The sequence below is a fragment of the Saimiri boliviensis genome, chromosome 1 (assembly GCF_048565385.1).
Source record: "Saimiri boliviensis isolate mSaiBol1 chromosome 1, mSaiBol1.pri, whole genome shotgun sequence".
Lineage (NCBI taxonomy): Eukaryota > Metazoa > Chordata > Mammalia > Primates > Cebidae > Saimiri > Saimiri boliviensis.
In genome coordinates, this window is record NC_133449.1 from 176,401,815 (window position 1) to 176,416,716 (window position 14,902).

A 14,902-nucleotide genomic window follows, 5' to 3' on the forward strand; every position below is an offset into this window, starting at 1 on the left:
AAGTATTCTTTATATAGCAAGCTTATTTATTTATTTATGAGATGAAGCTTCACTGCTGCCTCCCGGGTTCAAGCAATTCTCCTGCCTCAGCCTCCAAGGTAGCTAAGATCACAGGCATGCGCCACCATTCCTGGCTAATTTTGTATTTTTAGTAGAGATGGGGTTTCTCTGTGTTGGTCCGGCTGGTCTCTAAGTCCCAACCTCAGGTGATCCACCTGCCTTGGCCTCCCAAAGTGCTGGGATTACAGGTGTGAGCCGCTACACCCAGCCATAGCAAGCTTTTCGAGTAAAGATGTGTGAATGTCTAGACCATCTTGCAAAAAACTTTTGCAAAACTTGTGACCACAGGGAGGTTAAATAAACATCTTTCCTTTTTTTTTTTTTTTTTTTTTTTGAAAACGAGGCTCACTCTGTCACACAGTGTTACCCAGGCTGGATTGCAGAGGTGTGATCTTGGCTCATTGCAACCTCTGCCTCCCAGGTTCAAGCGACTTTCCTGTCTCAGCCTCTTTCAGGTGCATGCCACCACACCCAGCTAATTTTTGTATTTTTAGTGGAGATGGAGTTTTGCCATGTCGGCCAGGCTGGTTGAACTCCTGACCTCAAGTTACTCACTTGCCTTGGCTTCCAAAAGTGTTGGGATTACAGGCGTGAACCACTGTGCCTGGCCGGCATCACTGCTTTTATGGGATTGTCTGTGATGCATTCCTTGGTTGATATGGCTGTATTAGGCTGTTTCTTCATTCCTATAAAGAAATACCTGGCCAGGTGTGGTGACTCATCCCTGTAATCCCAGCATTTTGAGAGAGCGAGGCTGGCAGATTGCTTGAGCCCAGGAGTTGGAGACCAGCCTAGGCAACATGGTTAAATCCTGTCTCTGAACACACACACACACACACACACACACACACACACACACTCTCTCTCTCTCTCTCTCTCTCTCTCTCTTTCTCTCTCTCGCTCGCTCACTCGCTCTTCCTCGCTCTTGCTCTTGCTCTCGCTCTCTCTCTCATTCTCTCTCTCTCTCTCACTCTGGCTGGGCATGGTGGTGTGCACATCTCTAAACACACACACACACACACCCCTCTACACACACTAGCTGGACATAGTGATTCGCACCTATGGTCAGTTCCAGCTACCTGAGCTCAGGAGGCAGGGACTGTAGTGAGCCATCATCACACTACTGCACTCTAGCCTGGACAACAGTGAGACCTTGTCAAAAAAAAAAGAAAAAAGAAATACCTGAGGATAGGTAATTTATGAAGAAAAGAGGCTAAATTGGCTCATGGTTCTACAGGCTGTACACGCATAGCACAGGTATCTGCTCAGCTTCTGGGAAGGCTTCAGGAAGGTTTTAGTCATGGCAGTTGATGAAGCAAGAACAGGCACATCCCATGGCAAAAGCAGGAGCAAGAGAGAGAGTGGTGGGGAGGTCCCACATGCAAACACCCAGACCTCATGATAACTCACTTATTATTGCGAGGACAGCACCAATCCAGGAGGGATTCACCCCCATGATCTAATCACCTCCCAGCAGGTCCAACACTGGGGACTGCATTTTAACATGAGATTTAGAGGGTACAACATCCAAACTGTATCAATGGTGGTTTTGCTTTAAGGTGGTATCACTCTTGACATGCAACAGGATTTTCCTACATCACTTGGGAGGGGCACTGGCTTGCTTTTCTTTCCTTTTTTTTTTTTTAACCTGCAATTACTTTTGCAATATTTTCAATTGTGACCTCTAAAATTCTTGTCTCATTGAGAATTTGAAATGTTTAATCTTTATTTTTTTTAAATGAGAAATCTCAAACATACAAAAATATACAGAAAAATATATTTAACCCTCATTCTATTCCTGTCACCCAGCTTTGATAGTTACCAACCTGTGGCCAATCATGTTTTATTTATACAGCCATAAGTATAACACTCCTCCATGCCCATATTATTTTAAGTAAATAACAGCACATAATTTCATCTGTAAATATTTTATTATTTATCTTTAAATGGTAAGATTCCTTTTCAAAGGAGCATAACTGGTATTATTATATTGGAAAAAGTTGATCATTTCTTAATATTGTCAAATCTCTAGTCTGTTCAGATTTACATGATTGTTTCATGATTTTTAAAAATAGAATCAAAAATTGTCCAGGGCGATGGGTGGATAACTTGAGGCCAGGAGTTCGAGACCAGCCTGGCCAACATGGCAAAAACTCATCTCTACTACAGATAAATAATTAGCTGGGTGTAGTGGTGCATGCCTGTAATCCCAGCTACTTGGGAGGCTGAGGCACGAGAATTGCTTGAACCTGGGAAGCACAGGTTGCAGTGAGCCAAGATTGTGCTGCTGCACTCCAGCCTTGGTGACAGAGTGAGACCTTGTCTCAAAAAAAAAAAAAAATTGGCCAGGTGAGGTGGCTCATACGAGTAATCCCAGCACTTTGGGAGGCCAGGGCAGGCGGATCACAAGGTCAGGAGTTCAAGACCAGTCTGGCCAACGTGGTGAAACCCGGTCTCTACTAAAAATACAAAAATGAGCCAGGTGTGGTGGCTGGCACCTGTAGTCCTAAAAACTTGGGAGGCTGATGCAGGATAATTACTTGAACTTGGGAGGTGGAAGTTGCAGTGGGCCGAGACTACTCCACTGCGCTTCAGCCTGGGTCACAGAGTAAGACTCCATCTCAAAAAAAAAAAAAAAAATTGTCCATGTAAAATTAGGGAAATAGATTAATATGGCTCCTATATCTCTTAATTTTCAAATTCTCCTTGTCTTTTTTCCCTCTTGCCATTTATTTGTTGAAGCTAGATTGTTGTCCTGTAGAGTTAGATATGTACTGATTTTACTGTTTGCATTTCAATGGTATCATTGAACTTCTTCCCTGTCTCCCATTTTCTGTGAATTGGTAAGTCCAAAGAATTAGTCACATTTAATTCCCATTATCGGGGGTAGGTCCTAAAACATAGGTGTCGCTGTATGCTGCCAGTGGGATGTACAAATGGTTTTGTCTTTATATGATGTTAGTGCCGTTCATGATCCAGTAACTCATTAGATTACAAAATGGTGGTAATTTGTCTTTTAAAATTTCTTCTTCACTTATTAGCTGGAATATTTCCATAAAGGGAAACTTCTCATCAACGATTTGGTTATTTGAGGTATAGTTAGTATAGGACAGATGGAATAAATGTTTAATTCCTTGTTTGTTTGTTTGTTTTGAGTTGGAGTCTTGCTCTGCTGCCCAGGCTGGAATGCAGAGGCATGATCTCGGCTCACCATAACCTCTGCCTCTGGGGTTCCAGGGATTATATTTTTAGTAGAGACAGGGTTTCACCATATTGGCCAGGCTGGTCTCAAACTCCTAACCTCATGATCCACCTTTCTCAGCCTCCCAAAGTGTTGGGATTACAGGCTTGAGCCACCGCACCCAGACTATTTGCTGTTTTTATTTATTTATTTGGGACAGAGTCTGGCTCCACAGTGTGGCCCTGGCTGGAGTACAGTGGTGCAGTCTCAGCTCACCGCAACCTCTGTCTCCTGAGTTCAGGCGATTCTTCTGCCTCAGCCTCCTGCGTAGCTGGGACTACAGGCACGTGCCACCACGCCCAGCTAATTTTGGTATTTTTAGTAGAGACGAGATTTTGCCATGTTGCCAGGCTGGCCTTGAACTCCTGACCTCAGGTGATCCAATCACCTTGGCCTCCCAAAGTGTTGGGATTACAGGTATGAGCCGCCACACTCGGCCTGTTTGCTGTTTTTAGATAACAAGTTGGTTCTGTAGTCCCGAAAGATGATGGCTCTGTGATTTATATGTTATTATAATTATTTTTTTTCAATCTGAGACAGAGTCTTACTCTGTTGCCCAGGCTGGAGTGCAGTGCTGAGGTCTCAGCTCACCGCAACCTCCGCCTCCTGGGTTTGAGTGATTCTCCTGCCTCAGCCTCCTGAGTAGCTGGGATTATAGGTGCCCATCACCATGCCTGGCTAATTTTTGTATTTTTAGTAGAGATGGTTTTACTATGTTGGCCAGGCTGGTCTCGAACTCCTGACCTCATGATTTACCCACCTCAGCCTCCCAAAGTGCTGGGATTACAGGCATAAGCCACTGTGCCTGGCCCCGAGTGTCATTATTATTCATAGAATAAACATATTGTTTAACATATTTCAGCCTATTGCTGATGTTTTTCTTATTGAGGCTCATATTGCTCTGTTGTCGAAGCCCTTGGGAGCCTCTTGAGGTTAGCTTATAAGTCCTTTTGCCTCAACCCCAGAAGTCTTCAGTAGCTTCAATAGATGCTTTAGGTCACTGTGTACATTTCCTGCCTGAGATCTGTAGTTGGCCATTTCTCTAAGGAGCACTGGTTCCTTTCAGGAGGGACTGGTCTAGGTGCTGAGGATGAAACGTTAATCTCAATGTGAATAAAGCTAGGAGTGAACAGAGCTGTGCAGTCCTTGGGGCTGTGAGTGGATCTGGTTTCTCCTATGGACTCTGCTGAGAATGCAGCTTGCTGTGGGAGATGTCTATCTTGTAACTAAATGATAGAAACAATCAGATAAAAATGGTCCGTGTTTTATTTGATCAGTGTAATCTTGTTCTCCAGTGTTTACTTTTGGTAAAATACATGGTAATAATATGTCTGCAGGTGTCACTAGTCACCTGCTCTTCCTAAGGGATGCCAGGTCTTGAGGAACAGGGAGTAGAGACACTGAACTGCTTTATATACTCACATCTGGGATCATCAGGTTGGACGTGGGGTACTGTCTGGCTAGTTAACATTTCCTGTCTCCCGTGATTGCAGAGTTCCAGGTTCTACATCAGTACTCGGTTCTCTGAAATACATACTTAATTGGTGTCTCATGAGTATGAAATTAAAATCCATTTTACTGTTGTATTAACTTAGAAGGAACATAGCCTTTGTTTCCTTACTTAACTGTGTGAGCCACAAAGTAAGAAGATAACCGTCTCCTTAACAGCTGCTGTTTAGCTGCCTTCATGACAGATAAATCTTTTCCACAGATTTGGAAAATAGCAAAGATGCATCTGTTTCATAATTACATGGTAGCTTTCCATCTAATGAATGCCTGCGTAGGCTGCTACATTAATCCTACAAAGAGAATAGTAGAAGAAAGTTACTTTGTACTTATTTTTCAGGCTTTTTTTGTGTTCTCACTTCATTATTGTGGGATTTCTGCAGACAGGGTCCCCGTGGAAGACAGGTCGTCCTGCTTATTGTGGTGTGGCAGTGGCTTAAGGGAGAACTGGAGCCCTAACTTCACCCCCACCCCACTCCCTTTATTTGGCCCGGGATTTTAAATTAAACAACTTGCATTTCAAGGTGAGTTAGCTTCTGATCTTAATGCAACCTCTTTTCCTTCAGGAAAAAAAATGCTAAAATCAAGACAGGGTACAAGCGGGAGCACATTAACCTGGGCTGCGACATGGATTTCGACATTGCTGGGCCTTCCATCCGGGGTGCTCTCGTGCTGGGTTATGAGGGCTGGCTGGCTGGCTACCAGATGAATTTTGAGACTGCAAAGTCCCGAGTGACCCAGAGCAACTTTGCAGTTGGCTACAAGACGGATGAATTCCAGCTTCATACTAATGTGTAAGTGTACTTGGAGCAGTGGTAGAGGGGAGCCGGGGGTGGGGGCTGGTGTGTGTGTGATAAGGGGATTGCTTTTCATAACTTTTTTTTTTTAAAGGAAGCCCAATTTTTTTTTTTTTTTTTTTGGGATGGAGTTTCGCTCTTATTACCCAGGCTGGAGTGCAATGGCGCGATCTCGGCTCACCGCAACCTCCGCCTCCTGGGTTCAGGCAATTCTCCTGTCTCAGCCTCCTGAGTAGCTGGGATTACAGGCACGCACAACCATGCCCAGCTTATTTTTTGTATTTTTAGTAGAGACGGGGTTTCACCTTGTTGACCAGGATGGTCTCGACCTCTTGACCTCGTGATCCACCCGCCTCGGCCTCCCAAAGTGCTGGGATTACAGGCTTGAGCCACCGCGCCCGGCTGGAAGCCCCGTTTTTAACCACTGTAAAGTGAGTTTGTTGGCATCAGATGACCCAGATGGCCTGGTGCTATCTTTCTGTTTCCCACCTACGCATTTCCTGAAGTGTCTTAGATCCTTTCTACTCTCTGAACAGTAAATACTGCCACTGGTACACAGAGTGGCTGATTAACTAACTACAGGATTAACTAACTACAGCATGGACCCAGAGTCAGTCCAGAGTGTGTCCTTTCCCTGCAGTTTTTGTTTTAGTTAACAAAACAGCTCTCTTTCTTTGTCTAATGCTTGAGGTTTAGCCTGCTGGGCTTGATGACAGGTAGACATGGTAGACAAATGTAGGAGCTGATTATCTCAGCTACAAAGTATCTTCTTTGTAGTGAAACTGTAAAAGTAGCTATTGGACAGTATGGTGAAGGGAAACAGTGATTACAGGTTAGGAGAGAGCCCCTTGTAATCAAACTTGAGAGTTGAAGTAGGGTGATGATTTAGTTTAAGGGAAACAGATTTCATTCATGAATCTTGTTTCATCCGTAAATCTTGTTTATTTAGTTTCATGAGGAATTAACCTGTGGCACAAACTGGGTGCGGAGTTACCAAGTTTTATTTCCTTCCACTAGAGGTCACTAGAGAAGTAACTTCTTAACACAAATAAGTGATATTAATGTGTAAACTAATATTATTTTCATTAATGAATTTTTCTGAGCAATTTTTATCATTAATTTGAAATCTGTTACAGCTAAAACGTCACAGGAAAACCATGGACATGGGCAATCTAGTGGTTGCCAGGGAGTGGGGAGGGTATGACTATGAAGGGGTGACTAAGGGAGTTTGGGGAAGGGAACTGTCCTGACTATGGTCATGGTTACATGAATCTGTGTACCTGTGTTAAAATTAATAGGAATGTTTACCAAGAAAATATCCATTTTATTGTATGTTAATTAAGAAAAGGTGAAACATAGGCCGGGTGCGGTGGCTCAAGCCTGTAATCCCAGCACTTTGGGAGGCCGAGGCGGGTGGATCACGAGGTCGAGAGATCGAGACCATCCTGGTCAACATGGTGAAACCCCGTTTCTACTAAAAATACAAAAAATTAGCTGGGCGTGGTGGCGCGTGCCTGTAATCCCAGCTACTCAGGAGGCTGAGGCAGGAGAATTGCCTGAGCCCAAGAGGCGGAGGTTGCGTTGAACCGAGATCGTGCCATTGCACTCCAGCCTGGGTAACAAGAGCGAAACTCCGTCTCAAAAAAAAAAAAAAAAGAAAAGGTGAAACATACATACAAAAAATTATAGGAAACATATCACATGGATAGAAATGTTTTTGAATGTAGAATTCTGATTGGCATGGGAAGTGTTTTCCTTGGTTTGAAATTGGGCATTGGCACCAATTCTAGGAGGAACAATGGCTGTCAGCCGTTTCTCCCACATATCTAAGCTTCAACATTTTTAATAAGCAACAAGTGGGTATGGTTTATTTTTGGAACCAGCATGAAGAGCTGACACAGCTCATCTGGGTTGCCTTGGTGCTTGCAGGGGCCCAGATGCATAACAGAAAATCTTTGTGCTTCATGTAGATGAATTTGAACAGTTCCCCTGTTTATGGTTTTTTGTTTTGTTTTGTTTCTTTGAAGACAGGATCTCGCTCTCTCACCCAGGCTAGAGTACAGTGGCACAGTTTCTGCAGCCTCCACCTCCTGGGATCAAGTGATACTCCCACCTCAGCCTTGCAAGTAGCTGGGACTATAGGTGCACACCACCACACCTGCCTAATTTTTGTAGTTTTTGTAGAGACAGGATTTTGCCATGTGGTCCCGGTTGTTTTTGAACTTGTGAACTCAAGCGATTGGCCTGCCTCAGCCTCCCAAAGTGCTGGGATTACAGGCGAGAGCCACTGCGCCTGGCCTCTGTTTATGGTTTTGAAAGCTCTATACAGGAAGGCAGTATTGTGTTGCTGGTTTTAAGATATTCTGAAAAATTTGGCCTTTTAAAAACATGTAAGCCCAAGAAACTTTCCCATTTGAATATATTACTAAAGTCTTTCAGAAACCTGTTCTTTTTTTGACAGGCTGCTGTTTCGTTGTAGCATACTTGGGCTGTATAAAGAAGATAGGATTCCCTGTGAATCAGGCAGTGCCTGGGTCTCTCTGTACTTTCTGGAAGTATAATGTCTGTCTGGCCAAATTTCATGGGGAAACGAGAATTTTGTAATGTGTGGCTCACACGTGTAATCCCAGCTATTTGGGAAGCCAAGGCGGGAGGATCCCTTGAGGTCAGGAGTTTGGGACCAGCCTGGGCAACGTAGCAATACCCTGTCTCTAAGAAAATTTTTAAAAATTAGTTGGGCATGGTGGCAACATGCCTGTGATCATTGGGACCCAAGAGTTTGAGGTTGCAGTGAGCTATGATTTTGCCACTGCTCTGCAGCCTGGGCAACAGAGGAAGATTCCATCTCTGAAAGAAAAAAAAAAAAAAGAAAATTTAGAATATAGTCTCTAATTTAGAGAGAGTGTCTGGTGAAAACTAAAGTTTTTGTTCTTAGGTCTGGAAGCCCTTTGCTGGATTCCAAAGTACATGGGCTCTGACTCGCAGTTACCAAGGCCATTTCCACAGGAAATGCCCACAGTGATGAGGCAGAACTCAGGCACTGATTTTATGCTAAAGATGTTTGAGAGGGTCTAGGCAGGCTTGAAGACCATCTGATGCAAGGAAGATGGCCATTCCTTTTTTAAAAATTGCAGCAATAAAATTTTTCTTAATTTTTTTAATCAAAGGAGTCTGAGCCCATGGTTTTTAAAAATCAGACAGTACAGATGGGCTTATGAAAAGCAGTGATTCCAGCCTGCCTCAGTCTGCTCAACCCAGCTCTCCAGTGGTAGCCACCTGAACTGTTGTTTTCTATGGTTCGCTCTGTAGAGAAGGTTGCTTCTGACCAGGCACCAGTACGCACTGTGCGTATAAACAACAATCTGAAAGCAGTAATGAGAAGCAGTATATGATCTTTGCAGACCCCAGCCCGACAGTGGACAAAGTGTAGAGTCTCTGAGTGCTTCATATGCTTTTTTAGTGGTAACAGTAACTGCATGGTTTGTATAGGCTGTTCAGCAGGGTGGGGCAGACTTCCAAATTCTGAGAGTTTAAGCAGGGCCTCCAAAGAGGAAGAGGAGGATTTGAATGACTGGAGAGAGGAAAGGGATATTCCCAGCAACTGGAGTCATTCCGTGTATTTGGAAGAGAGCAGGGAGCTTGGCCAGCTGGGGTTTCATTCTGAATGTTTTTGAAAAAGGGAGACATTTTACAATGTAGTAAAAAGGCTCCCTCAGTCCGGAACTGTAGCAGTATGCACAGGTGGACAAGTTGAATTGTGGGTTAAGCTCTTGAATTGCTGCTCCTCCAAGAGGCTGGGTCAGTGCCAACTCTATCCCCCTAGCAGTGGCTGCAGCAGGTTGTGCCAAGGGCTCTAACTTGACTTCTGAGGCATATGCCCTGCCTTTCTTGCCATTTTTGGCTGTGTTCTCATTTTCTTCTCTTTCCATACCATTTTTTTTTTTAAGCCAGAGTCTCACTCTATCGCCCAGACTGGAGTGCAGTGGTGCGATCTCAGCTTATTGCAACCTCTGCGTCCTGGGTTCAAATGATTCTCCTGCCTCAGCCTTTCGGGTTGCTGGGGTTATAGGTGCCCGCCACCACGTCTGGCTAATTTTTATGTTTTTAGTAGAGACCGGGTTTCACCATGTTGGTCAGGCTGGTCTCAAAGTCCTGACCTCAAATGATCTGCCCATCTTGGCCTCCCAAAGTGCTGGGATTACAGGTGTGAGCCACCGTGCCTAGACTTCCATACCATTTTTATGGTAGAATCATTTATAAAAGTAATAATATCAGTAGCAGTAAAAACTAAATCACTCAGATCTCACTGCTCTACTTGCTGCTGCTTTTTTTTCCTTATAGAGACGGAGTCTCACTGTGTTGCCCAGGCTATATCCTGGGCTCAAGCAATTCTCCTGCCTCCGCCTCTCAAAATGCTAGGATTATAGGCATGAGTCACTGCTTACTTCCTCTCCCCTGGTTTTTTTTTTTTTTTTTTGAGACAAGGTCTTGCTCTGTCACCCAGGCTGGAGTGCAGTGGTACAGTCTAGGCTCACTGCAACCTCCACTTTCCAGGTTCAAGTGATTCTCCTGCCTCAGCCTCCTGAGTAGCTGGGATTACAGGCGTGTGCCACCAGCCTGGCTAATTTTTGTATTTTTAGTAGAGACAAGGTTTTGCCATGTTGGCCAGGCTGGTCTCGAACTCCTGGCCTCAAGTGATCTGCCCATCTTGGGCTCCCAGAGTGCTGGGATTACAGGCATGAGCCACTATGCCTGGCCAGGTGCGTGTTTCATTGTTACCAGGCTTTCTGTAATTGAGTATCTGTTTTGTGAAATTTGGTAAACTTCTGGCTTCCCTTAATACCAGTATTGGTTCAATCCATTTCTGGCATCCTGTTTTCTGGGAGACTTGGGTAGATCTGTCTGGGCTGCAGCTCTCCTCCCTGGGAAGCTCAGCATCTGTGCTGTGCTCATTTACAGGAATGATGGGACCGAGTTTGGCGGCTCCATTTACCAGAAGGTGAACAAGAAGTTGGAGACCGCTGTCAATCTCGCCTGGACAGCAGGAAACAGTAACACGCGCTTCGGAATAGCAGCCAAGTATCAGATTGACCCTGACGCCTGCTTCTCGGTGGGTATCTGTGGAATCAAGCATCTCACAGGCCCATCTGCTACTTAGGTTGGAATCCTTCAGGTTTGCTGGAGTGCTGTGCTTCAGCTTACTCAAAGTGAGAGATGCGCCTGAGCACGGTGGCTCATGCCTGTAATCCCAGCATTTTGGGAGGCCAAGGCGAGCAAATCACTTGAGGTCAGGAGCCCAAGACCAGCCTGGCCAACATGGTGAGAACTTGTCTTTATTAAAAATATAAAAATTAGCTGTGTGTGGTGGTGTGCACCTGTAATCCCAGCTACTCGGGAGGCAGGGGCAGGAGAGTTCCTTGAACCAGGGAGGTGGAGGTTGCAGTGAGCTGAGATCGTGCCACTGCACTCCAGCCTGGGTGACAGTAAGACTCCATTTCAAAAAAAGAAAAAAAGACTCCATCTCAGAAAACAAAAATAAAATGGGAGACATTGTCACTTTGAAAAGAGTTCCAAGTGAGTACAGTGATCATACTACTAGTGCTTCGTATAGGTATCAGGCACTGTGCAGAGCCTTTTATGAAGACTACTGTGTTTAATCCCATTTGAAATAGGTGCTTTTTTTTTTTTTAAATTATCTCTGGGTTTTTAAATTTTTTGTTTTTGAGATGAGGTCTTGCTTTGTTGCCCAGGTTGATGTAGTGGTGTAATTACAACTCACTGCAGCCTCAACCTCCTGTGATCAAGTAATCCTGCCACCTCAGCCTCCCAAGAGGCTGGGACTACAGGCACACCGCCATGCCTGGCTAATTAAAAATATTTTTTTAGCAGAGACAACATCTCTCTGTGTTGCCTGGGCTAGTCTCAAACTCCTGGGCTCAAGCTGTCCTCCCACCACAGCTTCCCAAAGTTTTGGGATTACAGGAATGAACCACCATACCTGGCCAATCATCTCTGTTATTCATTTTTTTTCTTTTTTTTTTGAGATGGAGTCTCCCTCTGTTATCCAGGCTGGAGTGCAGTGGCACTATCTCGGCTCACTGCAACTTGCACCTCCCTGGTTTAAGTGATTCTCCTGCCTCGGCCTCCCATGTAGCTGGGACCACAGGCACCCACCACCACACTCAGCTAATTTTTGTATTTTTCATAGAGATGGAATTTCACCATGTTGGTCAGGCTGGTCTTGAACTCCTGACCTCAGGTGATCTTTCTGCTTTGGCCTTTCAAAGTGCTGGGATTACAGGCATGAGCCATCGCTCCCAGCCAGTCATCTCTGTTTTTACAAATGAGGAACTAGAAGGTTAGAGAGGTTGAATAACTTGTTCAAAGGTACACAGCAGGAAGGTGCTTGGGACTGGATTTGAGCCAGACTGGCTTACTGTTGAGCCTTTTCCATTAATACCAATTCCTTTTCTATAATGCAGACTGTTAAGCACTCTGAAATTTAGGGTTCTAATTGATAATTTCCCACCTCACGTTTCATTCTCCTGTTCAACTCCTGCATTGCCTATTAATAAATCAGTAGTCAGTTGGCATCTTGCAGACTCTCTTGCATTAATCACAGGCCCTCAAACTACTTCACAGGTTTTGCAGTAAATCCTATTGGGCTCATTTCTGTTGTCACAGGGCACTGGAGGCTGTACCTCTTTAGGGTGGAATGAGGGAATCTCATGTTGTAGAATGTTTTCTGTACTGGTTTGTGTAATTTATGGACAGCCCATTTTAAGTCTCCTGAACTAGAACCAAATTTGGCTCTCTTAAGAGCAGGCACTTAAAAACGAGAAAAGGGGCACTGGCCTCCAAGAGGCCTTCCTTCTCTCTGCTTTGTTCTTACAAGGGTGTCAGATCTCAGAACACCATTTGAACAGGAAAATATGCATCTAAAATTGGTGTATTTTGTGTTGAATTTAATGAATCTCATGAACAAGATGGTCATAAAAAAATTTGATTCTGAAGTCCAAGGTTGGTTGACTAAAAGCTCTTACTGATTTTTGAGATGGAATCGCGAAGTGTTAAACGTAATGTTTTCTCTGTTTTGTCATTTCCTTGACTAGGCTAAAGTGAACAACTCCAGCCTGATAGGTTTAGGATACACTCAGACTCTAAAGCCAGGTATGTGTTGCCTGTATGTGAAATCGGTTCGTTTTAAAACAAATTGTGGTGCTGGTTTGCTGATTTATGTCATAGTAAAATGTTTATATAGTACAGTGGGTATATAATAAATGGGTATATATAAAGTTGTATAATTAAATGTTTATGAAGGAGTGTGGGGTCATGATGAAACATTTGGAGAATGTGAGATGTAGCACGTAGGAGAAAAAGGCTGAGGCTCACATATATTCTTTGCTATTTTCTTCCATCCTTTTTTCCAGTGTGTATATAATGCCTGAAACTTACTTTTAGCAAATTCTCAAAACTAACTTATAAATCGGCCCCATTGTAAAAAGACAAAGAAATAGGAAAAGTGGTTTGCAGGTTTCCTTTGCACAGTAAGCTAGGCCAGTCCATGGTGTATTATAGTTCCAGGGTATAATACCACCTTTGAACATGGAAATCTAAGATTACCAGATACTCCCTGCATCAGGTTATTTCAGGGAAGGTCAGTTTGTTGTATGCATGTGTGGATGTGCATGCACGCTACACGTGTGTATACACTATGAACATAAAGATGTCATCCCTTAGGCTGGATTCAGGATCGAGGTTTCATTTAAAGGGATGATTGCTAAAGAAGCTTACTGTGTGCTACCAATGCTAGAGACTGATTATACCAGGGGAACAGTGAGAGGAAAAAGGAAAGTGGGGTTCCAGAAGTAGATTTGGGTAGGCTCTCTGGGCAGTGGGATAATTATAGTTGTTTTATAAGCTCACTGTAGGATACTCGTTAGTCAGATAGTGTTAAGTAACAAGGATTGAAGGGCCATGTAGTTTGGACCCTGCTGATAATACCTGGAACAGGTTCTCAATTTGGTGTTAACCTTTCTTGTCTTTTCTCCATTCCTCCTCCTTTCCCCCTGATTCTTCTCCCTGCAGGTATCAAACTGACACTGTCAGCTCTTCTGGATGGCAAGAACGTCAATGCTGGTGGCCACAAGCTTGGTCTAGGACTGGAATTTCAAGCATAAATGAATACTGTACAATTGTTTAATTTTAAACTATTTTGCAGCATAGCTACCTTCAGAGTTTAGTGTATCTTTTAATGTTGTATGTCTGGGATGCAAGTATTGCTAAGTATGTTAGACCTCCAGGTTAAAGATGATTCAGCTTTAAGATGTTACCCTTTCAGAGGTACAGAAGAAACCCATTTCCAAAAAAAGGTCCTTTCAGTGGTAGACTTGGGGGGAACTTGGGGGCCCCTTTGAGATGCCAGGTTTCTTTTTTATCTAGAAATGGCTGCAAGTGGAAGCTGATAATATGTAGGCACTTTGTAAATTCATATTGAGTAAATGAATGAAATTGTGATTTCCTGAGAATCAGACCTTGGTTTCCTAATCCCAATTGATGAGAGGCTCGCTGCTTGATGGTGTATACAAACTCACATGAATGGGACTTTATAAGATAGATCTTCATGACCTGTTCCCACCCCAGTTCACCTCTTTTGCACCAAAAGGTCTGCAGGGTGTGGTCACTGTTTCTTTTGTGCCATTTTGGGGCGGAGAGGGTGGATGTGATGAAGCCAATAATTCAGGACTTACTCCTTCTTGTGTTGTGTTTTTTTGCCCTTGCACCAGAGTATGAAATAGCTTCCAGGAGCTCCAGTTATAAGCTCGGAAGAGTCTGTGTGATTTTAATCACATGGTGACAACACTCAGAATCTAAATTGGACTTCTGTTGTATTCTCACCACTCAATTTGTTTTTGTTTTTTTTAGCAGTTTAATGGGTACATTTTAGAGTCTTCCATTTTGTGTGGAATTAGATCTTCCCCTTCAAATGCTATAATTAACATCACTTAAAAGAAACTTGAATAAAATATCGAAACCTCATCCTTCTTCTGTTGTCTTTATTAATAAAATATAAGTATAAACAGGGCATTTGTTGATACTTGTTTTTTGTCTCCATGCCCTGTATGTGTATTATATGTTATTTGTTTTCACTTGCTGTATAACAAATTAACATAAAATTAAGAGCTTAAAACACTCATTTATTGCACAGGTCTGCAGGTCAAAGCCAGGCAGGCATGCATGCCTGGGCTCTGCTTAGGTTCACAGAATGCTGAACTTGGGGTGTCGACCAGGCTGTCTT

The 14,902-nt window shown here is 43.6% G+C and overlaps 1 protein-coding gene across 6 annotated transcripts in view; it reads left to right on the forward strand.

Annotated features, from left to right (window-relative positions):
- Positions 1-14,630, forward strand: part of VDAC1 (voltage dependent anion channel 1) — a 34,819-nt gene extending 20,189 nt beyond the window's left edge. For all 6 annotated transcript variants that reach the window (XM_003920587.4, XM_074381526.1, XM_039476443.2 and 3 more), the window contains exons 6-9: positions 5,374-5,601; positions 10,564-10,714; positions 12,717-12,774; positions 13,693-14,630. In XM_003920587.4, the coding sequence (XP_003920636.1) occupies positions 5,374-5,601; positions 10,564-10,714; positions 12,717-12,774; positions 13,693-13,784 (529 nt within the window). In that variant the 3' untranslated portion in view covers positions 13,785-14,630. The remainder of the gene's footprint in view (positions 1-5,373; positions 5,602-10,563; positions 10,715-12,716; positions 12,775-13,692) is intronic.
- Positions 14,631-14,902: the final 272 nt, after the last annotated feature.